This window comes from Chrysochloris asiatica, unplaced genomic scaffold (assembly GCF_000296735.1).
Source record: "Chrysochloris asiatica unplaced genomic scaffold, ChrAsi1.0 scaffold00008, whole genome shotgun sequence".
NCBI lineage: Eukaryota > Metazoa > Chordata > Mammalia > Afrosoricida > Chrysochloridae > Chrysochloris > Chrysochloris asiatica.
In genome coordinates, this window is record NW_006408526.1 from 21,959,515 (window position 1) to 21,983,055 (window position 23,541).

General features: G+C 43.2%; 1 protein-coding gene across 2 annotated transcripts in view; it reads left to right on the forward strand.

Moving 5' to 3' along the window:
* Positions 1–23,541, forward strand: part of DIXDC1 (DIX domain containing 1) — an 80,255-nt gene that overhangs the window by 26,094 nt on the left and 30,620 nt on the right. The window contains exons 2-7 of one of the 2 annotated variants that reach the window (XM_006833819.1): positions 3,297–3,426; positions 6,523–6,648; positions 9,033–9,264; positions 10,936–11,040; positions 18,528–18,640; positions 21,456–21,604. In XM_006833819.1, the coding sequence (XP_006833882.1) occupies positions 3,297–3,426; positions 6,523–6,648; positions 9,033–9,264; positions 10,936–11,040; positions 18,528–18,640; positions 21,456–21,604 (855 nt within the window). Of the gene's footprint in view, positions 1–3,296; positions 3,427–6,522; positions 6,649–9,032; positions 9,265–10,935; positions 11,041–14,905; positions 14,974–18,527; positions 18,641–21,455; positions 21,605–23,541 lie in introns of those variants that run through there. The other variant, XM_006833820.1, reaches the window with a different exon arrangement.

A 23,541-nucleotide genomic window follows, 5' to 3' on the forward strand; every position in this document is an offset into this window, starting at 1 on the left:
CAGAGAAAAAGAGGAAGACCCCCAGCAAGATGGATTGGCCAAGTGGCAGCATCAGTGGACTCAAGCGTGGCAACGGTAGTGAGGTAGGCCCAGGATCGGGCAGTGTTTCGTGTTCTGCTGTGCATAAAGTTGCTATGAGTCAGTACTGACTCGAGGGCACCTAACAACAACAACAACTGAATACTACTCTGTAACTGCAAAAAAAAAATCAAAAACAACGACAACCAAAGCTGCAGCTGTTTTGTTGACATTCTTGATTTTTTTAAGTAAATACAGTTATTTTCATTTAAAAAAAAAAAAAAGCAACTCCCTCCTGTCTGACTCTGCATAATTAACTTTTGCAGTCATCTTAAGTTAGAATCTGATGAAATGTGACAAATGATTCCTTGATTCAAACGAGTTACTCTGAATCTAATCTTTGGAATTGTTGTGATCCTTATATAGAGTGTCTTTGAGGGTATCTTAGTGGCTTTAAGTTCACAGTCCCCTTTGCCTCCTCTGTTTTCTTTAGAATACTTCTCTGAAGCCTGTTTGGGCTATCTAGGCATCTTATGCTGCTCTGTCCTAGGACTTCTTTCCAACAGCCTGCCTGCATCTCTTCCTCTTACCTTCTTCAATGCAAGGTTTCTTGAAGGCCCAGGGCTCCTGCACCCATTTAGTGTTGAAGTGATTATTGTGAACTGATTGTAGGACACAGGAAGTCCTCAGAAATCAGAATCTGAGCTGAAGGGGAGGGGAGGAGTCAGAGGTCAGAACTGGTGATGCTGGGGCTGAGACTCATGGAGAAATGGTGTGCACGAGGAGGTAGAGTGGCTGGAAAATATGCATTCAGGGAACCGGAAGGAAGAGCTGAGCATGTGCAAGGCGAATGGTGGCAGTAGTTGGACTAGAGCATGATGGATATGAATGGAAGCTAAGGAGACTGGTTTTTATCTTGAGGATAATGAGAAGCCAGGAAGGATTCTAGGGTGGATTGAAGACTAATAGTAGATACAGGGAGATTAGTTAGGAGTTTTATCCATAAGCCAGGTAATAAGATCCCAGCTGTTACTCTCAGTGCCTTTTCTGGTCTTCACTCCTTTCTCCCAGACTAGAGTGGTCTTTGCTTGACCCACCTCAGGCAGTGCTTTGGCTGTGCAGAGGGAGCAGACCTTGGAGTATCTATCACCTCTTCCTGGGGACAGATGTCTGGCCTGTGTTAGGTAGAAGATACAGCCACCTCTGTTCCATGGAATGAGTTGGATAGCAACAAGAGGCCATGGGTAAACGTTTGGATATTTTCTGGATTTTGGCACCAGATCTTCTATGTCCTGCCTGTGGGGCCATTGAAGAAGATTGAGGGAGTTTTAAAAAGTTCATTGAAGAATACCATTTCCCATGAATTTTTGGAAGCCTGCTCATCTGTAACCCCTTTGAACCTCATCTATAAAATGGCACTTGACTCCACCAACAATGCAGCCACAAAGCCTCCTTCGGTCTTTTTCTTGTTTTGTTCTGAGTACCATCCAGAATGATAATAACTTTTTAGCATTTCTGTGAGAACTACGTTCAGTGATTATGATGAAAATAATAATAACCATCTTCTGTATGTTAGACCCTGTGCCAGGAGCATTAGTTGACTCACTAAAGCAAATATAAAACACCAAAAAACAGTGCCTGGTTCATGGTAGGTACTCAATACCTGTTACATCCCTTCCTCACCTCCCATTGGTCATTGCGCTCCCTGCAGTTTGCTAATAGCTGACAGATCAGCTAGCACAGTCTTCCAAACAACTTTACTCATTCCCACAAATTGACAGAGAAAATAATAAAGATTTAGCTTATGCTCAGAAAGAACCAATTAATAGTTATTGTTGTTGCTGTGTGCTGTTGAATCAATTTTGACTCATAGTGATATCACAGAGTAGAACTGCCCCACAGGGTTCCCTAGGCTGTAATCTTTACGGAAGCAGATCATCAAGTCTTTTTCCTATGAAGCCCACTAATTGGTTCAAACCACTGACCTTTTGGTTTGCAGCTGAGGATGTAATCTTTATGCCACCAGAGACTTACAGCCTTGGAAGCTCCATACAGCGTTGCTATGAGTCAGAACCAACTTGACTGCACTTACCAACAACAACAATCATCAGTTTGTTGAGGAAGTACTTGAAGATTGGAAATCAGATTTCCACATTATAAATTAATATAGAAATAGTTAGCCTTGAGCTTTATTTTTAGGTTCAGTGACTTCTACAGAAATCACACAGAGCTGGACTGCCTGGACTGCTCATGTACTAGTCTGATATTTAATGTCCACTTTCTGACCAGATAACCCGAATAAACACCCGAATTCAAGATCCATTTAATGGACATCATGCCATATACAAGGTTACCTGAGTGGTGAGGTGAGTTATGTGTCCCTATGTAGACCTGACAGGGCTCTGATCTGATACTGGGCCCTAGATTTTATCTGAAAAAATAAATGCAAGTGCTTCCCAGTGTTCAGAGCCTCTCTTGTTTCTTCTTTAGGTTTTAGGTAACCCAGATCCTCTTTGACAACCTAAAGCACAGATTAAACCCAACTCTGTATCAATCCCAGGATTATGGGCTCAAGAGAATAAATCCTGGGTTGACTGTATAACGATTCCACTTAAATCTGATTCTGAAGAAAGCAGCTATGGGAGAGGCAGTTCTGAGCTTAGTTTATTATTTTTACTGGTTCCCAAACATCAATTCTCACGAATGCCACAGCCCATTGTGCACATAGTACATGACTGATTGTTCCTGACAAGCAGAGTGGGTCATTGACAGCTGTTATGACACCCAAACTTGCCATGTTTCTGGGACCAACCTTCATCCCTTGTCATTAGAGCACAATTCTAGGAAAGCTAAAGTTATGGTCATTAAAATGGTCATCTGCTTACCTGTGTCTAATGCCAAATCAGAGGTTGGCTTGGCCCTGAAGATAAGCATGTTGTTGTTAAGTGCTGTCGAACTGGTTCCGACTCATAGTGACCCTATATGGGGTTTCCTGGGAGCAGCTTGTGGGTTTGAACCACTGACCTTTGGTTAGCAGCCCAGTGTTTATTCTACAGTGCCCCATCTGGACTCTGGAGATTAGCATAAAGCTGGAGAATGTTAGAACAATGCCCCAATGTCTTACTCCGTTACCATCTTTTCTTTCCTTCCTTACAATCATCTCTCTCTGGGAATAGATTGCCCACCATTGCCCAATCTGAAATGCTTCCTTCAAGGGCATAGGGTAGAGGATAAGACTAACATGAACCTTTCCCTTATTTCCACCTTACGTTTTCCAGCAACAGCTGCAGGCCTATGTGGCCTGGGTGAATGCACAGCTGAGGAAGAGGCCGGCAGTGAAGCCAGTGCAGGACCTGCGGCAGGACCTCCGGGATGGGGTGATCCTGGCATACCTCATCGAGATTGTTGGTCAGTTGGCCCGGGACTCTGCTAGACTAGAACATGACCTTCTTTTTCCTCCATAGACCTTTCAGAGCAGGTTGTTTCTTCTTAAAAATATATGGCATTGGAAGTAGAGAAAACTTAAAGCACTTTGCCGAAGGTTAATTCACTCATTTATGAATCAATAAATACTGTGTGCCAGGCACTTGAGGATATGATGATGAGCACAAGAGCCCCTGGGAAGACTGGAATAGAGTCAGTCTCACTAGTGTATTCAGACTCTGGGTGATGGGCCAGCTCTACTGTGTCACATAGGTCACGAGGAGTGGGAATTAACTTGATGGCACACAAAAACAACAAATTATAACAACCACCACAGTGCTTCACCAAAGGGCTTCTGCTCTTGAAGCACTAGAGTTGTCGCTGATCTCTCTCATTCGATGATAGCATAATTTTATCTCCACAGCATTTGTTCATAGCTCTGTTATCTTTTGTCTCACTGAATGGTAATTCTTTGTGGTGATGATTTATCTATTTCCTATATAGACTGATCCCTTTAAGAGGAGACTCAGTATCATTTTTTGTTTTGTTTTATTTTCTCTTTCCACAAACCCTTACCATGTGACCAAGTACCTGGCACATAATAGGTGTTCAAACATTTATTGACTGACTTGGAGTCCTTGAGAGATGTGGGACTTGTGAGAGGTGTGGAAGGAGCCAGGTTTGAAGCAGGCAGCTTATCTATGAATATCTCATTGGGACATTCATGATTCCATCAGAGTATATTAATTTATAATGATAGTGGTAATAGCAGCTGCCATTTATTGAATACTTTGTCCTATTTAATTGAGTAACATTTAATCATTACACCTTAGGGAAATAGGTAATGTTATCCCCATCTTCAGAAAACTAAAGCTTAAAAGAGAGAGCCTATACAAATTCATTCATTCATTCATTGAGCACTTAGTATATGTTAAGCATCATGCTAACATGTTAGTTTGATTGATTTAATTCTGATAACGGAATTCTACTTCTTTGCTATTTTTATGACGTTTAGGGCAACTAAGCAACTTTCCACAGTCACATAACCCTAAGTGGCAAAGAAGAGGTACAGACCTAGGTCTGCCTTCATTTCAAAGTCCATTTAAAACCATTTCGTTTTATATTTATTTGTGTAAGTTAGACTGGTAGAAAATCCAGAAGGTAGACTAGGGTAAAATGTCTAAAGCCTTTTTTTTTTAACTATCTTCTCCCCACCCCCACCCCACCTCAGCTACCTGTTTTTTGTTAGCAGTTTTGTGCATTTCTTTCTAGAGCTATTCTATGCATATATAAGCGGTTATGAATATGTATTCTTATTCCCCCTAAGCCCAAGTTCTTAAACTCTGCATTCTTTATGACTTTGCTATATAGAAAAACTTAATAGAGATGTGTGTACTAACTGAAGTCACATCCTTATTTCCTGTTTGTTCTTTAAATCACGCACATCAAGCTTTTGATCTCACTCCAAATAAACAAACAAACCCAATTGCTATCAAGCTGATTCTGACTCATAGCGACCCTGTAAATCTTTACCGGAACAGAAAGCCTCCCCTTTCTCCCGCGGAGCACCATATTGCTCAACTGGCGGTTAGTGGTCCAATGCTTATCCTATAGCGCCACCAAGCCTCCGCCAGTCATACTGCTCCACTGAAACTGTTCTCTTCCTGGTCACGTACTCTAGCTTGTCAGATCCCCTGGCCAGCATACAGTCCTCATTTTTTCCAACTTAACAGAATCTGACACAGTGTGGACCATTCCCTCCTCTTTCAAGCATTTTCTTTACTTGGTTTCCAAGACCTTATAGGCGTCTGCTTTTCCTCCTACCTCACTAGCTCACTCCTCCTATTTGCTTTGCTAGCTTTTTTTCTCCTTCCTGGCCTCTCTGTGTTGGCAGTCTGTGCCTCTGATGTTTCTCTGCCCCTAAGTGCTTTCTTCCCAATTTGTATCTTTAGCCCTGAACTTTTCTTTCAGCTTTAGACATATCTCACTTCCTTCACCCAACTTCACACATCCTAACCAGAACTTTTGATTGTCTTCCCCCACCAATCTCCTAAGCCTCAGGTCCTTTCATTTCAGTAACAGGGTACTAGTGTTCACCCGCTTAGATTATTCTTTTTTCCTCATATGTCATAGACCACCCTTGACATGTGCTGTTGGCTGGATATTAAACATATAGCCGATATCTGACTTCTTACCAGTCATTTTCTTCTACTCTAGCCCAAACCACCATTCTCTTGCCCTGATTGTTTTCGTTGTCCTTCTAATTGTTCTCCCTCTTCTCCTCATAACCCATGTCCACACAGACATAAGTCCGATCATGTCACTCCTTCATTCCCTTCCATAAGACTCTTCATTGACTCCCCATCACACTTAGAATAGAATTCTAACTCTTTACAAGATCTAAGAGACCCTTCAGGACTTGGCCTTACTTTCCTCTCTAGCCTTTCCCAGGACTCGATGCCTTACTTACTGGACTCCAGCCAAACTGGTTTTGTTGCTTTCTCCTCAGAGAAGTGGAGCTCATTATCACCCTGGGGTTTTGCATCAGCAGTTTGTTAGTTGGAATGCTTCCTCTTCAAATCTTAACACCCCTTGCTTTATTCAAGTCTCCATCCAAATGCATTATCAGATAGGTCATGATCACAGTCTAAGAATACTCATCATTACTTGAAATTGTATTTAACACTTACTTGTTACCTTGGTTGTTATCTGTCACCCCTGCTAGGATGTTAACTATGTTGTTATAGATTTTGTCTGTCTTGTTCACTGTTGTCATTCAATGTCCGGCACACAGTGATTGGTTACTTGATGAATATTTGTTGAATAAATAAAAGTATACATGACAATTTCATAGGCCCCTGATCATACATTATACAATTTTGAAGGCTCCCCAAAAGACTTTGATTTTTCTATTCCTCATTTAAGTTACAAACACCAGGGCTTATCTCACTTGCGTATTTATTTACAATTCTTTATAATAGTGTTCACCTCACATCCCTCCTTCCTCTATGTCTGGCTACTGTGAAACATTGATGATAAGCCTTTCTATAAATGCATACATTTTTTTTTCTGTCTTCACAGCAGGAGAAAAGCTGAATGGGGTACAGCTGAGTCCCAGTAACCAACAGGAGATGAAGAACAACGTAGAGAAAGTGCTACAGTTTGTGGCCTCCAAAAAGATTCGTATGCACCAGACTTCTGCTAAAGGTCAGAGCCTCATCACATTTTTGATACAGTACATGTGGCTTCACCCAGTGATTGCCAGCCTCAGAACAAACCAAGGGTTCTGGGTAGACTGGGGTAGAATGAATCCCTTGGCCTCATATTTCCATAAAGAAAACTGTCTTCTTAGTTTGAGTGATCATCAAATTCTAAGTGCTTTGGAAAGCTACATGGAGATACACATTCTCTATTCATTTCAATTGAATTCAGGTTTGCTCTGTGTGTGTGTGTATGTGTGTGTAGGACAGTGAACGACTGGAGAAGAAATTACACATTTGGGATATTAATTTTAGGTTGTCTCGCTTAAATTATCATAAATGGAGACAGATGACATTTTTCAAGTTCTTTGGGTTTCATAACTGAGTATTATTTCAAAATACCAGAGCCTACATTTTTATTTCTTCAAAAGGAAAAAATTTTATAGCATTTTTTTGGATATCACAGAACATTCCAGGCATGATGAAAGGGGCTCATGACCTCTCCTGTAGCCACATTCCTAACTCAGGTAGGGTTGCTAGAAGAGAACACTTCTCAGTTCATTTTGAGCCTAAGCTTCAAGGAAGAAACTGCGTGGATGTCCTTAGCGGACACAGGCTCGTTACCCTTGCTATTTCTGCCTCTCCTTCTGTTGTACTGTCTGGGCATGTCCAGGAATCCTCCTTTCATGATGGTGGATTATGAGTGTTCTCTGTTTTGGGGTCACTCAGATGAGGCAGATGCCATTGTCAGTGCACTGTAAAGGCTATCAACCATTCTGTTTCCAAGCCTCTCACCTATTTTAAAAGGCTATGAAAAAAAATTTTAACTCAAATTTTACCAGTGTCCTTACATTAACTTTCACCAGACCTATCACATGCTTCCTGGCTGCACCCCTCTTTTTTTCTTGGGCAGAATTTAAAGTGCTATAGTATCTGTGATATGGTCCCCACATGGAGTGGGCTTGGGAATCTGGTCCATTAAAGTTGGCTATTTCGAGAGAGAACAGTGCCATTCAGGACATCATTACCTTTGACCTGCAGAAGTCCAGCAGCCTCCTCACTAGTCGTGCTCTGTTCATTTTTGTTCCCCTGCTATCTGCTCTCCATATAGAAGCCAGAATGACCTTTCTGCTCATGCCACTCTTTTGCATCAGAGGACCCTTAGGATAGCATCCAAAGTCCTTCATATGACTTAACATGTCCCTGGTGACCTGATACCCTGACCTGACTCCACTGCAGGTTTACCCTGCCCTGTTGTTCCCTTTGCACTCCATTTTCTAGCTGCACTGACCTGCTTTCAGTTCTTGTGACATATGTAATTTTAAAGATAGCTACTAGGGAACCCTGGTGGCACAATGGTTAAGTACCTGGCTGCTAACTAAAAACTTGGTGAGTTCAAACACACTAGCAGCTCCCTGGTAGAACCACCTGGTGATCTGCTCGCCTGTAAAGATTTCAGCCTTGGAAACCCCACAGGATACTTCTACTCTTATCACATGGGGCCAGTGAGTCAGAACTGACGCAACGGCACCCAAGAACAACAACAATAGAAAAACAAACAGGAAGATGTTATTAACTTTAATATAAATATTAAGAGATAATTCATTTAACTTGATATATATAATTAGTGATTTTGTGATTGACATGTAACTGATACAAAAAGTTATTGTTAATGAGCTAGTTTGCATTCATTTTTGTACTAAGTCTAATGAGATCATTACCATCATTTTTATGTATGTGCTAACTAAGTACTAAACTTGCAGCACATTTCACTATGGGCTGGGCACATTTTAAGACTCAACAGCCACATGTAGCCAGTGGCTACCATATTGGCCAGCATAGCTCTATTATATCATGCTCTGTCTTACCTCTGACCTTCGAAAATGTTCCCTCTTCCCAATATACTCCTTCCTTCTCTTTTCTCTTCTGATGAACTACTGTTAGTCAATCAAGTCCTAATTTAGAGCTCACTTTCTCTAGGAATCCCTCCCAGAGCCCTCTAGATTGGATAAGGTGCTCTGGTAGCGTAGTGGTTATGAATCAGACTATGAACCGCAAGGTCAACAGTTCGTAGCTACCAGCTGTTCCGCAGGAGAAAGATGAGGCTTTCTGCTCCCATAAAGATTTACAGCCTCGGAAACCCTGAACAGGGTCACTATGAGTCAGAACCGACTCCACGGCACATAGCCACCACCACCACTCTGAGTTCCCACAGAACCCCGTACTTCTCCTATTGTAAAATGTTCTCATGCCTTTTATTATTGTCTCTTCCTGATGAAAAATTTTGTGGGGACAGAGAACCTCAACCACCTGGCTTGCCCATATCAATAGCAAATCGATGAAAGAGTGTGCCTTCCACCCCCTCCGTCCCTGGTCTCTTCTGTCCCACAGATATCGTGGAAGGGAACCTCAAGTCTATCATGAGGCTGGTGCTTGCTTTGGCAGCTCACTTCAAACCTGGCTCAAGCAGGATGGTGAGCCAAGGACGGGACTCCAGCACCCCTCTGCAGAGTCACCAACCACACTGTGTCACTGCTGTGGCACAAGGCGCAGCTGCTGCTCTGGCCGATGTATGCCATGACATGTCACGGTCAGGACGGGATGTATTTCGATACAGACAGAGGTAAGGGTGGAAAGCTGGGGATGGAGAGCGGGTCCATCTTTCTGATATTTCTTCTCTTACTTGATAGCAGTGCAATAGTGGAACTAGCATGCAAATTGTCCTTACACTGCAAAGAGAGCACAGAGTGGAGGTAGGGAAGGCACTCCCAAAGAGAAAAACCATTTCTTCTAGAGCTGTTTATTTTGCAGTTAGCAGGAATTAAAGGGGTCATGTAGTTTTTGACTCTGATGCCCAGACTTAAACATGTTTCTTTGGTACCGTGTGTTTTTTCACTAGGGGACACGTGGGGGCAGTGTTCCATTGACCTGTGGTAGTCTGTACTCTGGCTGTCCTGGAGAATCAATGCTTTGGGGTTGTTTGCTGAGGGAGAACATGAACCTGAGTTGTTACAGATTGGTGCAATTACTTGTTTTTGTGCCTATTTTCCCTACTAGTTGTTGGTTGTTGTTTTTAATATTTATTTTTGATTATTGTTGTAAGGAGCTCTGGTGGTGCAGTGGTTAAAACGCCTGACTCCCAACCAAACAATCAGCTGCTCTGTGGGAGAAAAATGAGGCAGTGTGAGGCAGCTGTAAAGATGAAAAACCACTGCCATCAAATCAATTCTGACTCATCGCAGCCCTGTACCACAGAGTAGAACTGTCCCTTTGCGTTTCCGAGACAGGAAATCTTTACGGGAGCAGATAGCCTCATCTTTCTCCTGCAGAGTGCTGATCTTGAGCTTAGCAACCCAACATGTAGCTCACAGGTGTCAAGTCGATTCTGACTCATAATACCACTGCAGGACAGAGTAAAACTGTTGTTTAGGGTTTTCAAGTCTGTAAATGCTTACGGAAGTAGACTGTCTCATCTTTCTCCCTCGGAGCACATGGTGAGTTTGAACCACCAATCTTTTGGTTAGAAGCTCCTTCTTAACTCACAACACCACTGGTGGTGGTGGTGGTGGTGGTGGTACTGTGCTGTGGAGTCAGTTCTGACTCATAACGACCCTGTACAGGGTTTCCAAGGATGGTAAATCTTTACAAGAACAGAAAACCTCATCTTTCTCCTGTGGAACAGCTGGTAGTTTCGAACCGCTGACCGTGAGGTTAGCAGCCTGATTGGTAACCACTACGCTACCAGAGCTCCTTCAAAACACCACTGTTGTTGTTAAGTGCCATTGTGTCGGTTCCGACCCATAGCGACCCTGCATAGGGTTTTCAAGGAGCTACTGGTAAGCTTCAGCCACCAACCTTGCAGTTCAAACGGGTTTGCAGTCTGCAGTCTGGCACATTAACCCACAGTGTCACACCAGGACTCCACACAATACCACTCGCACTCCTTGAAGATTACCTACAGCCTTGGAAAACTCTATGGGGCAGTTGTACTTTGTCTTATTGGCTCTCTATGAATCAGAATGAACTCTGTGGCAATGGGTTTGGTTTATTTATTTTTTGGTGGTTGTTGTTGAGAATATACACAGCAGAACATGTACCAGTTCCACAGTTTTTCCATGTACAGTTCTGTGACGTTCCTTCCTAGTTTTTACATGTCTTTAAAGCAGTGGGCTTTGGCCTTCTTCATCTTTGTATACATAGCACTTCCCAGAATAGCATTTCTCTTAGTTCTAACTGAACTGGACTGCACCGCAGGACTAACACTCTCTCCTTTGCTCGTGCCCTCTGATGTAAGGAACAGCAGCTTGGATGAGGAAATTGAGAATCCATACTGGAGTGTACGAGCGCTCGTTCAGCAGTATGAAAGGCAAAGGTCCCCATCTGAATCCAGCTGTTCCAGGTAATTGTGGCCTCATGTTATTTATCACAGAAAGCTAAAAGTAAAACTAGTTATTAAAAAAGCTGAATCCCCAGGGATTCTCATTGTTTCAGCTTCAAGTAGTAACACATCAAGCGTTGAGGCACCTCAGCCCTTTCCCTGTCCTTCAGTTTATGTCTGGCTTTAATTTTGTGCTAGTAGATGGATGAGCTGGGGGGTGGGGGAGGGCTGGCGAATTTCCTCTGTATGGAAGCTTTGTGCCTTGTGCCGAGCTACAGTGTCAGTGCTTGGCTGTGGTCACATGGGGGCATAACTGGGACCTTAGAGGGCCAGCCCAGTGGTTCTTGTATTTGTATATGAGCTGCCAGAGTTTATAACATCCAGTTCTGTTATACTGTCTTTGAGCTTGATGTAACTCTGAGTTATTGCCCTAGAAGGCTGCATAAAGCTCATGGCAAGAGAGAACATTAAGCAAAGTTGCCTGAGAGCATTTAGGATGTTTCCAACTTTCATTTATAGGGCTGGGATTTGTGGCAGATTAGTAGTATGCATTTGAGTAGTTTAATGCTGTTTGTGATTTAATGGAAAGTCAGTTCCTTAGAGGCAAGTGCAGAGACCAAAACAGGGTACAGTGCTCTGACAAAAGCCTCATCAACAACAGGTATTGTGGCAGAAAAAAATTACTTTCCTGGTTCATGCCCTTATAAACACATTCCCAGATCATGATACCTTGTTTGTTGTTGTTGTTGTTGTTAGGTGCTGTTGAGTTGGTTCTGACTCACAATGAACCTATGCACAACAGAACAAAACACTGCCCAGTCCTGTGCCATCCTCACACTTGTTCACGTGTTTGAGCCCATTGTTGCTGCTACTTTATGAAACCGTCTTGTTGGGGAGTTTCCTCTTTTTTCACTGACCCTCCACTTTATCAAGCATGATGTTCTGCTCCAGAGATTGGTCCTTATTGACAACATGTCCAAAGTACCAGAGACCAAGTCTCAGCATCCTTGCTTCTAAGGAGCATTCTGGCTGTACTTTTTCCAAGACAGATTTGTTGGTTCTTCTGACAGTCCATGGTAGTTTTAATATTCTTCATTAACACCATAATTCACATGCATCAATTCTCCTGTCTGCCTTATTCATTGTTCGACTTTCACATGCATACGAGGCAATTAAAAATACCTGGTCAGGTGTACCTTAGTCCTCAAAGTGACATCTTTGCTCTTTAACATTTCAAAGAGGTCTTTTACATCAGATTTGCCCAAGACAATAAGTCACTTGATTTCTTGAATGCTTCTTCCATGAGCATTGATTGTGGATGCAAGCAAAATGAAATCTGTAACAACTCCAATCTTTTTTCTGTTTATCATGATTGTATTTGTTGGCCCAGTAGTGAGGATTTTCTTTTTCAACTTGCATACTAACTTCATTTTGTGGCTGCATCATATTTATATTTTCACACCCTCTCTTCACTTGACATAGTTAGGTTCCAAATTGTTGTTGTTGTGTGCCGTGGAGTCGGTTCCAACTCATAGCAACCCTGTACAGGGTTTCCAAGGCAGTAAATCTTTACGGGAGCAGAAAGCCTCATCTTTCTCCTGTGGAACAGCTGGTAGTTTCGAACTGCTGACCCTGAGGTTAGCAGCCCGATTCGTAACCACTACACTTCCAGAGCTCCTTAGGTTCCAAATACCAGGTTGTTAAAAGTGAAATTGATGTTCTCTGAGAATGGAGGATGGCTCTATTATTACATAACTGCCAAACCACTGACCATCATAGCCCAGCCAGGTTGACACATCATCTTAACCATCACAGTCAGCATTGCATTTACCTTGCATCTCAGTGTCTGGTACTGCCAGTTGTACAAGATTAATGAACAAAATAGGAGGATAGTAAATTTTTTTTTACTATGGGCAGTGATGCAAAATGTTGGGTAATGAGATAGTCTGTGAGGAGAAAGGCGTATGACCTCTTGTCTCCTACTCAAACTCATCTTAATCTGTTCTAAAGTCTAGCTAATTGTTCTTTGTCTTTTATGTAGTTTATACATTTGTTCCTCCTGTTCTTTTTCCTTAAAAAGAAAAAAAAAATCCATTTCCTGACTGTATTGAGGTCACATGGAATCCTTTCCAGCACTTTAATATAGTGTGCCATTGGTAGGCTTTCTTTTTAACATTTAAAAGGTATGCTTTTTAAAGAGTTTATTTATTGAGGTAGAATTCACATGTAACATTAAAATGAATCTTTAACCATTTTAAAGCATACAATTCAGAGACATTAGTACACTCATTATGTTATGCAACAATCACCTCTATTTTGTTCCAAGACATTTTTATCACTCAAAAGGAAATCCCAGATTCATTAAGCAATAGTGTGCTTTTAATGAGAACTTAAACTATTTCCTCCTCGCCTGCTGCTTAGACTATCACTATCACGTGGTCCAGAATCAAAGGATGTTTGTAGGCATAACAACATCTATTTTTCCTGCATTCGTTTCACTGGTCTGGCCACAGAAGAGAGAAGAGAAAAATCTGGGTTTTTTCCTTCCTCCCTGGCAGGGGCATTTAGTCAGGAGACAGTAAGAATTAGGTACCCCCTGGAAATTGGGCTGCTGTGGACTGATGGTGTGCCATCTAGAAAAGGGCTCTGAGGAGAAGAGTTTGCATTTTCCTTTCTTTTTTCTCACTCTTTTTTATTTTGCCATTTTCTTCTAATGTGGTGCACTCCGTGACCCGTTTTCCTTAGTGAACTCCCAGGGAAGGGAGAAGGGGTCCTACTGCTGCTTCACATATTCAGCCTCCCAGCACAAGGGGTACCCCATTTAATGACTGTGATCTCTTGACCCCTGGAGAGGTCAGGAGACTCGAGAAGCAGCTTAGGACAAGGAGTAGTCACGCAAAAGATAAGAAAGATAGTCTTTGGTGTCTCATCCCCTTCTCATTGCACCTCCAGAGTCGCCCTACCGGACACTGCCCACTTGTTACTTCCTAAACCTCAGGCCAGCCTCTCACTGTATCCTAGCAAGATGATTCTCAGTTGGGAAAAGAGAAAACACGAAACGCTGTGGAAAAGGTGGGAGGAGATAGACGTTCGGAGGGTTTCGGGAGGAGTCCCTGAGTCTCCACCCGCCAGCCTCCTCCCTCTCGCGGGGAGCGGGCCCTGCTGCGCGTAGTGGTGAACCTACCCAGACGTCTGTATGCACCGAGGGGTCAGATGAGATAGACTGCCTTTTTCAGCCTGGGATTCTCAGGCCAAGGACCACCAGACCGCTCCTTGTAATTCTACCGACTGGCGGCCTGCTTGCTCTCCGCTACCCCCCCCCCCTTTCTTCCCGTCCCTTGCCCCCCTTTACCTTGCCCAAGCTCCAGTGGTCGGGCGGAGCGCCGGGCTGGGTCCGAGCCCAGCGCAGCTGGCCGCGTGTGACAGCCTGGGTAGGGAGGGGAGGGGGCAGGAGGGGAGGACAGAGGGGAACGCGGAGCTGTAGGTTACCCGCACGCTCGGTGTCGGGGACTCCACAGCGGAGCGGCAGCCACTAGATCCGTTTCTCCCGGTTGGAGATGGGTTGAGATGCCTTCGCCTTGGGAGATGTTCGCAGCTGCACTGCCGAACAAATCAAGATGCAGCAACCAGGGACCCGCAGACTGCAAAAAGAGGCGGCTTCCGCCGAGCTGCTGCAGTGCCTGAGCGGGGACAGCGCGCTTGAGACCCGGGAGCATCCCCATCTCTGGAGCCGAGACGCTTGGTTCTCTGTCCTACCTATTCTCTTCAGTGATTGGAGCAGGCAGCTCTGGTAGTTAGCTTGCCCGTGGTGGAGCCGTTCTTTGGGCCCCAGTGCGGGCAGACATGCCTGCATTTGGGAGCGTTGTGACTCTGAGCTTGCCACTTCACCCAAGGAAGCAGGCTTGCTGAAACCGGAGCCAAGAAGGGGACCATGGGAGGGACGCAAGTCAAATGGTGAGCTGAAGCCACTTTCAGGCTTTGGAGGTGGGGGTATTTATGGGTGGGAGCAGGGCCAGGATTGTGAGATGCTGTTGTTCAGAGACTGACAGGGATGCATGCAGGCAATGCACTGGAGAGCACAGGCTGCTGACCAGGATGACCACTATAGTTTACAACAGTGAGTTTAGCTAGCTGGAGGACTGGCCCTTTATCCTGTTGGTGTTCCTGCTAAGTAAGGAAAAGACTTCCCCGAGGACAGGACTCTGTTAGCTGCCCATTACCCATTACAAAAAAAATTATTTGAGTCTAATTTGGAAGCAGATCTTGGCTGGGATATTACTTGTCTGATAAATTTCAGATTGGAGAGATGTTAAACCTCTGAGAGTAGAGAAATGTATCAGTCTGACCTAATTTGGAATCCATCATTCATTCCCTGACCTCAGGGAGGATTATCTGGCAAGTAGGGGATTACTTGTTTATAAAATAGGGTCTTTAAACTAATCAGGGAGAAGTCTAATCCTTATAATTAATTAGCATTAAAATACTTTCTTTTGACTTGAAGCATAGGATTTAAAAAGCTCCTTCTTCATCCTTGAGGTACTTCTTAGGAAAGCAGGCAGGTACCTGCTATCACTATATGCCTAAAGGTTTTTCTTCCTCAGATGATGTATGTTTTGACGTGGCCTTCTGGTTTCTTGCTCTTGCCTCTCTGTGGCCTCTTAGACTGGCAGCCTCAATTTAAAAAAGAGAAATGTTGTTTTCCTTTGGCTGCTCTGCCACTCCCCCAAAAGGGTTGGATATCCAGACGTCCGCCTCCTTTTGCCCATATATGGAAGACAAGTCACTTGGGAGGGAGAAAGTGGAGCTGGGCATGCGTGTGTGGAAATGGAGCTATGATTTTAGGAAAACAGTTTTCCAGCATCCAAGGTTCACAGCACCACCACCTTCATTCGTCTCTCACATCCCCACAGTAGTCCAGCTAAACGCAGGCAGTAGAACATGTAATCCATATAGCACCTTGTCAGCTGAGATACTGTTGTTTTATTCTTTTCCTCAAAGAGCAGCAGCTGTTGCAGGCCTGTTTCTACACTTGAATCCCCATTTCTATAAGAAGGCAAATGCCTGAGCAGTCATAAACCTATTCTCCTTATACATGACACAGTACCCTTAGACCTAAGATACATTTGACCCAGGCCATTTTTAGTCGTCTCATGTGCATGTGAAAGCTGGATAATGAATAAGGTAGACTGAAGAAGAACTGATACCTTTAAATTATGGTGTTGGTGAAGAATATTGAATATATTTATGGACTTGCAGAAGAAGAAGCAAATCCGTCTTGAGTGAAGCACAGGCAGAATGCTCCTTAGAAGCAAGAATGGCAAGAGTTAGCCACATGTACTTTGGACATGCGATCAGGAGGGACTAGTTCCTGGGGAAGGACACCATGCTTAGTAAAGTGAAGAGTCAGTGAGAGAGAGGAGGATGCTGTCAGAGATGGATTGACACAGTGACTTGTAACAATAGGCTCAAACACAGCCAACAATTGTGAGGATTTTGCAGGACCAGGCCGTGTTTTGTTCTATTGTAAATAGGATCAGAACTGACTCTACAGCACCTAACAACACCCTTGCTGTTGTTGCTAAGTGCCTTAGAGTTGGTTCTGACTCATAGCCACCCTGTATAGGGTTTTGGAGGAGTGGCTGGTGAATGAGTATAAACCACTGACCTTGTAGTTCAAACCAACCTTGCTGTCCAGTGCATTAACCTGCAGCACCGCTCTAGGACTCCAGCAACACCCTTAGACCAGCGCTTTTCCAGAAGCTTGAATCATGTTGGCTTAGAAGGCAGATAACTTTAGTGGTGAGAAATGACTAAGAGAGCTCTGTATAGCAATCCTCATTTTTGAAGAACACTTCTTTCCACTCTCCACCTTCTTGCCAGTCCAGGGAGTAGATCTATAAAGATGGTCAAGATCTATAAAGATGGCCTCCTTTCATTAGAAGAAGAAGGAAAAAAAAAAAAAATGTTGAAAAGTTTTGTGGTTTCAATAGGGAAGATACAGACCATTTCCACCAAAGCCCTTAAACAACTGGGAGCATGAAACACTAGCCCTTTGGCTGTTTCAGTTTTTAAAATCTTTGACTACCTCCACTTTTCCCTGGGTCTCATTTTTACTGGTTTCTAGGAAGACGAAATGTTAACTCCTAATCATGATGGCTGTGGGATTAGCCTGGGAGACTTGAGGGGCACATTAAGTGGGTCAGTGAATCCTAGCTTCTTACCCTGTTGTCTGGGTGATGGATTTGGAAAGAATTCCTAAGAGGGGGCTGGGTCTGTGGAAAGACCCCACAGCCCCTGAGACCGTTTCAGGGCTCATTTTCTCAAGGTGCGGTGCATAGAAAAATGGCTCTTCAGACAGACTCTTTCTCTCTTATCATCCGCACATCCCCGTCCTGACTTGTAGATTTGCTGTCATTCTAGGGATTTCAAATTCTGAGTCCTTGAAAGTCTAACAGCTCTAAGGATAGCAGTTACATTGAGAATTTAAGAATTGTTGAGATGATTTTGCATGACAGTCAGAACATGCTATGTTGTTGTTAAGTGCTGTCGAGTCAGTTCCGACTCATAGTGACCCTGTATAGGGTTTCCAAGGAGCAGCTCTTGGGTTTGAACTGCTCACCTTGCAGTTCAAACTGACCTTGAGGTCTAGTGCTTATCCTATGGCGCCACACCAGGACTCCAGAAGCAACTATGGTGGTGGTGTGACATGGATTCGGTTCCAACTCATAGTGACCCTATACAGGGTTTCTAAGGCTGTAAATATTTACAGGAGCAGAAAGCCCCATCTTTCTCCCGCAGAACAGCTGGTAGTTTTGAACTGCTAAACTAAAGATTAGCAGCCTGACTTGTCACCACTACACTACCAGAGCTCCTTATGGTAGATATATAAATACCTCTGATGGGATTAAGTCAAGTAAATACCATTTTTCTAACAAGCAATCCCTCTCCTTATCTAACCTGGTATTGTATACATGCCTCTGAATACCCTCTTTTGGGATTAACCCAGATTTGATCTGCTATGGTCACTGCTGATTCTGCTGGTCGCTGTAACAAACTTGTATTAGAAATGGGTTTAAAAAATGTTTTTTTTTTTGAAACAAGTTACTTTTAGCTCCCAAAGCTACTTAGACACTCAGTGTTATTAGTCACGGAACATGGATCCAGTAGGGTAATGGAGGTGGTGGGAATTAACAAAACGCAACTTGAGTTCTTTAAATGCTGAATAACCCATACTTCTGATGAATGAATCTCTCCTCAATGAATTAGATTCAAAGTCAGACTTGGTATGGAAAAGACATCCTGGGACTTGGTATTTCACTCATTCAACATTCATTTCATTCATTCAACAAAATCGTCATTCTTTTCTTAGCAAATATTTGTTCTTATTGTGGGCCAAGTACTGTGTTAGGCAGTAAGAGTAAGATGAATAAGAGTGTCTATCTGGGATAAATTGTGAAAGTTGGCTTTTAAACAACTGTTTACTTTTTTTTCCCTTCCTTCTATCATAGCCTGACTTCACCCAGTCCAATCCACAGTGCAAAGAGTGAATCCATTATAACTCAGTCGGAGGAGAAGGTGGATTTTGTGATTATCCCCTCTGAAGGAATAGAAAACAGAACAGGTACTGTATTACTAGCCTGCCCAAGTTGGCTTGGACAATAGACTTCTGATTGGAGAGTTTGGGAGTCCTGACTTTCTACCTCTAAATGCCCAGGCCTCCCTCTCTATGGCCTCTCTCTACATGTAGGGTCAACTCTGGCGGATTCCATTGCTAATGTCCTAGCTGTCAAAAGTCTTACAGCAGCTTAGACAGGCTCTTCCTCAGCTGCCTGTCTATGATTTAGGAAATGGGTATGAGACAGAATCCTTGTTTAAGTGAACAATTTTTATCCCTGTTTTATACAAATAATTTGGGGCAGAAATACACACTATGAGCTGAGGTGTCTGTGACCGTGGAATCAAGAGGAGATCCACATCAGGCTTGGTATGAGGGGTATAGAACTGACTACAACAAGTTCCCTTGGTTTATACTTCTTGTTAAGTGCTGTTGAGTCAGTTTCAACTTGTAGTGACCCCACGTGACAAAGTAGGGTTATTTTCTTTGTGATTGTCTTTATAGGCGCACATTGTCAAGTCTATCTCCCGTGGAGTCACTGGGTGGGTTCAAACTGCCAACATTTCTGTAAGCAGCTGAGCACTTAGCTCCTTTGACTTCACTTTACTCTGTCTCAGTTGCTCTTCTTTTTCTTCTATAAACATGAGGGGTGTATGGGAAAAGCAAAGAATGTGCTTTAGATAAAGCTTTATTTACCCATAAGGGTATGTATAATGAAGCTAAAACCCTCAGAAGAAAAACTGGAATTCAGTTCTTCCCTACCATGCGTCCCCTTTAGCACTTCATTAGAACCAAAGTACCAGTCATGCTACTGAGTGAAAAATTCCTAGGGCCCTGGGGAGGGAGAGCATGGCCTGCTCTAAACCAAGTACCACAGGTCCAGTATATAAACTGCCAGATTTGATCTTCACAGCAACCCAGGAGGATTACTCTTGTTTTATTAATGAAGAGACTTACACAGAGAATCCCACCACTCATCTATCAGTTTGTCATACTGTGATGACCTGCGTGTTGCTGTGATGCTGGAAGCTATGCCACTGGTATTGTAAATACCAGCAGGATATTCACTATGCTTGGATCTACAAGCAACACTCATTGAAGCAACAGTCAAGAAATGAAACAATGCTTTACATTAGGCAAATCTGCTGCACAAGACATCTTTAAAGTGTTGAAGAACAGAGATGATAGTTTGAGGACTTAGGCATGCCTGACGCATGGTATTTTCAATAACCTCATATGCATGTGAAAGTTGGACAGTGAATAAAGACAACTGTAGAAGAATTGATGGATTTGAGTTAGGGTGTTGGAGAAGAACGTTGAAAGTACTATGGATTGCCAGAAGAACAAACAAATCTGTGTTGAAAGAAGTACAGCCAAACTGTTCCTTAGAAGCCAGGATGGTGAGACGTTGTCTCTCATACTTTCATACTCTGGACCTGTTATCAGAAGGGGCCAGTCCCTGGAGAAGGACATCATGTTTGGTAAAGTAGAGGGTCAGCAAAGGAGAGGATTGGCACAGCATCAGAAGCAATGAGCTCAAGGATAACAACAAATTTAAGGATGGCGCAGGACCAGGCAGTATTTTGTTCTGTTGTGCGTAGAGTCGTTATGAGTTGGAACCAACATGGCAGCACCTAAGAACAACAGCAACAACACACAGAATTTAGCATGCTAGTATCCATTTGTTGTTGTTAAGTGCTGTTGAGTCAGTTCCAACTCATAACGAACCTGTATAGGGCTTCCAACGCTGTAAATCTTGGAGCGAGCAAATAGCCTCATCTTTCTCCTGTGGAATGGCTGGTGGGCTCAAACCAGTGACCTTGTGGTTTACAGTCCAGTGCTTATCCTATATAATCATAGCACCCCCCTGTTATCCATTAACTATTTCAAATGATTGTGCATTCTGTTAGGATACAAATAGATGAAGAAACCAGAGCAAAAAGATATTAAAGGTAAGAAAAGAAAACAAACAGGAGAGAGATGCAGCTTGTGCAAGTGGACTTTTTTTTTTTTAATGTTTTATTGTGAACTATGTGATAGTTTACATGGGAGAATATTAGCTTTACATCCTATTGTATGTTGTTTCATTGCCATGGTTATAATCCCCTCCATGCATCATCATCCAACCAAAGGTTGTACCCTGCAAGCCTTCCCCCTGGTCATCAGCACACAGCCCCTCTCCCTCTCTGGGTCTAGAGTCCCCAGCCGTTCTATCTCTCCATCTCATCATCTCTTCCTCCATCTCTGGTGTCGCTGTTTCTCTGGGTAGAGTTCTGGCAAGTGGGCTTTTGATGGTTTGTTTCCTGTATGACTCCCACAATGTTATGTGTAAAAGGGGTTCCCTTGTTATGACCAAATAGTCAAAGCACCATAGAAGTCTCCCTCTAAAGCTCCAGAGAACCCAATAGGAATTTTGTTTTAGTTGTATCGGATAGGACTGCTTCTCTCTGGGAAGAATCCTGCTCTGGGAATCCCCATTCTAGAGATTAAAGAGTGAAATCTATGCGTACCATACCAAGACTCCCAAGAAGGAGTCTGGTTGCCTCTTCAGGGCTCCAAAGAGAATAGATTTCCCTAAGAGAGTAGCTGATACTTCCAGGAGTCTGGAGTTAACAGCCAACTCCTATGCCTCACCACTCCACCCTTCTAGGAGTCTGGAGTTAACAGCCAACTCCTATGCCTCACCACTCCACCTGGTGGAGAGTCCAGTTTGTGTCACGAGGACAGGCTCGGGAGGCAGGTGATCTGAACCTGTCAACACTTTCTGCTGGAAATTCACTTTTCTTCAACATGAACTCTACTTTCTCTTGTCACTTTGTAGAGGAAATAGATTCTCCAGTATCCCGAGACTGGCGACCAGGGAGCCCAGGAACCTATCTGGAGACTTCATGGGAAGAACAGCTGTTGGAACAACAAGAACATTTGGAAAAAGAAATGGAGGAAGCAAAGAAAATGATATCAGGACTACAGGTAGCTCTTTTTGTTGTGGTTAGTTTGGCCTGGTGTACTGATTATTATATTTAAATCACTAGCATCAACTTAAAATGAACCAGTTTGAGTTTTGCCTAAGGTTAGAGGTGAACAGGGAGTTTAGATTAAAGGAATTGATAACAAAAAGAACAGAAAAATCCTTTAAGTGAGTACTCTAAAATGGACCCAAAAACCCCCAAGCCTGAAAGTCAATTCCAACTTTCAGTGACTCTGTTGGACAGAGTAGAATTGTCCAATAGGGTTTCCAAGGCTGTAAATCTTTATAGAAGCAAACTGCCACCTCTTTAGCCTGTTCATAGCGCAGCTGTTAATGTTTCAGTAAGTCCAGAAGCCATTACTGGTTTTTTACTAAACCCTTTCTCTGGCTTTCTATTTCATAGGTGGATTTCTCCCAATTTCACACTGCTACAGACCTGAAATTGTTGCTTTCACTAAAGAATGGCACAGTGAATAGTTAGGGCTTTTCTCCTACGAATTCTCCAGCAGGAAGGGTGTAAGAGCCAGTAATGCTGCCAGGTTTCCATTTGAGTCTAAGGGACTTAGCTCACTCCTGATGCATTTGCAAGTAGATGCCAAGATATACTGATCAGGTAGAAGAGATTTTCTTTGAGCAACAAAGCCCTTCAGTTTTTCTTATACCTGCAGTGCCAGCTTGGTCAGTCTCCCTTAGAGATGGACTGATCCATTTGACATCTTTCCTACTCTGAATGACCCCTCCCCCCCGCCCCCAAGTCCACTCTCTTTGTCTGCCTGTCCTTGTTTGTGGGGGATCCCTTGTAGTGTTCTGGTGAACCTGAAATTGCCTAGGAATATTCCTTTCTCTTTGTGCTGGGAACTGCATTGCCTCTGGAATTGTCAAATATTTATGGACACGTAAACAAAGCCCACATTATGTGTGTGGCTCTGGCAGCAGGCAGGCGGTGGAGAGCATGCTCCCAGCCAGTCAGCAACTGGGTGAGGACACAAAGGACTCCCAAAGGATAAAGGAGATTGGTGCTGTGGTAAAATTATTTGCATAATGTATGCCCCAGGAACCCCAGGAACTGAGAGGAGTTAAAGGAATGTTTACTGCCCAAACATTCCCTTCGAGAGTTGATTTCCCATTTGCTGTGTATTTGAAAGCCGTTGATCATGTGAGGCCATGTAGATCGCTTTTCTCCAACCCCATTAAGGGATACCTTAATGGAATGGGCTTTTTATGCTGTGCTTTAATAGGGCATACTCTTTGGAGAACTTTCAGATTGAGCTCCACCAGGGTTTTCCCAGGATAATTTACATTGTATGAACACAGATATCCATCCGTTTGGCTCTCAGTTTGCTTTGCATTTCTCCGTCTGGGAGAAGTCCAATGACAGATTAGGCAGAAACAGAAAAGTATTGACAGGCAGAAAGTCAGCACCCTAATACTCCCTACCAACAGAGGCATTTTCATTCTCAGCCACATGATCACAATGAGAATTTAGTTCCATTGTAGAATACAAAGAGGATCACAGCATCCTCTGGGCTTCTTAACTCTTTGGTTGATGAACAAGTTGCGTGCTAAGCCATATCCAGGATTTCTGATTTATTAATCTGCTTTAGTCAGAGTCTGGTGAACAGTTGCCATTAAAGTCAATATTTCTGTGATGCTGCTTTTCCTTAGCTCTTGGCAGCCCTGTAGCTACCCCATGTCTGCATTCCTCAGCACAGCTCCGTGGGGGTGACCAAATATGTTTGGTTTTCAAGATTTTATTGTTAATTAGTGCTTGGTAGACCAACCATTGACTGGACTGGAAAGTGTTCTTTTTATATTAACATTTGTGATGTAATTTGTGTCTTATAAGAAGGCTTCAAAAGTTTCTGGACCAGTGGAATGTAAAGATAATTAAATTTTTCCATGGCCTTTTTGAAGCCCTTTCATATTTGTTGAAACAGAA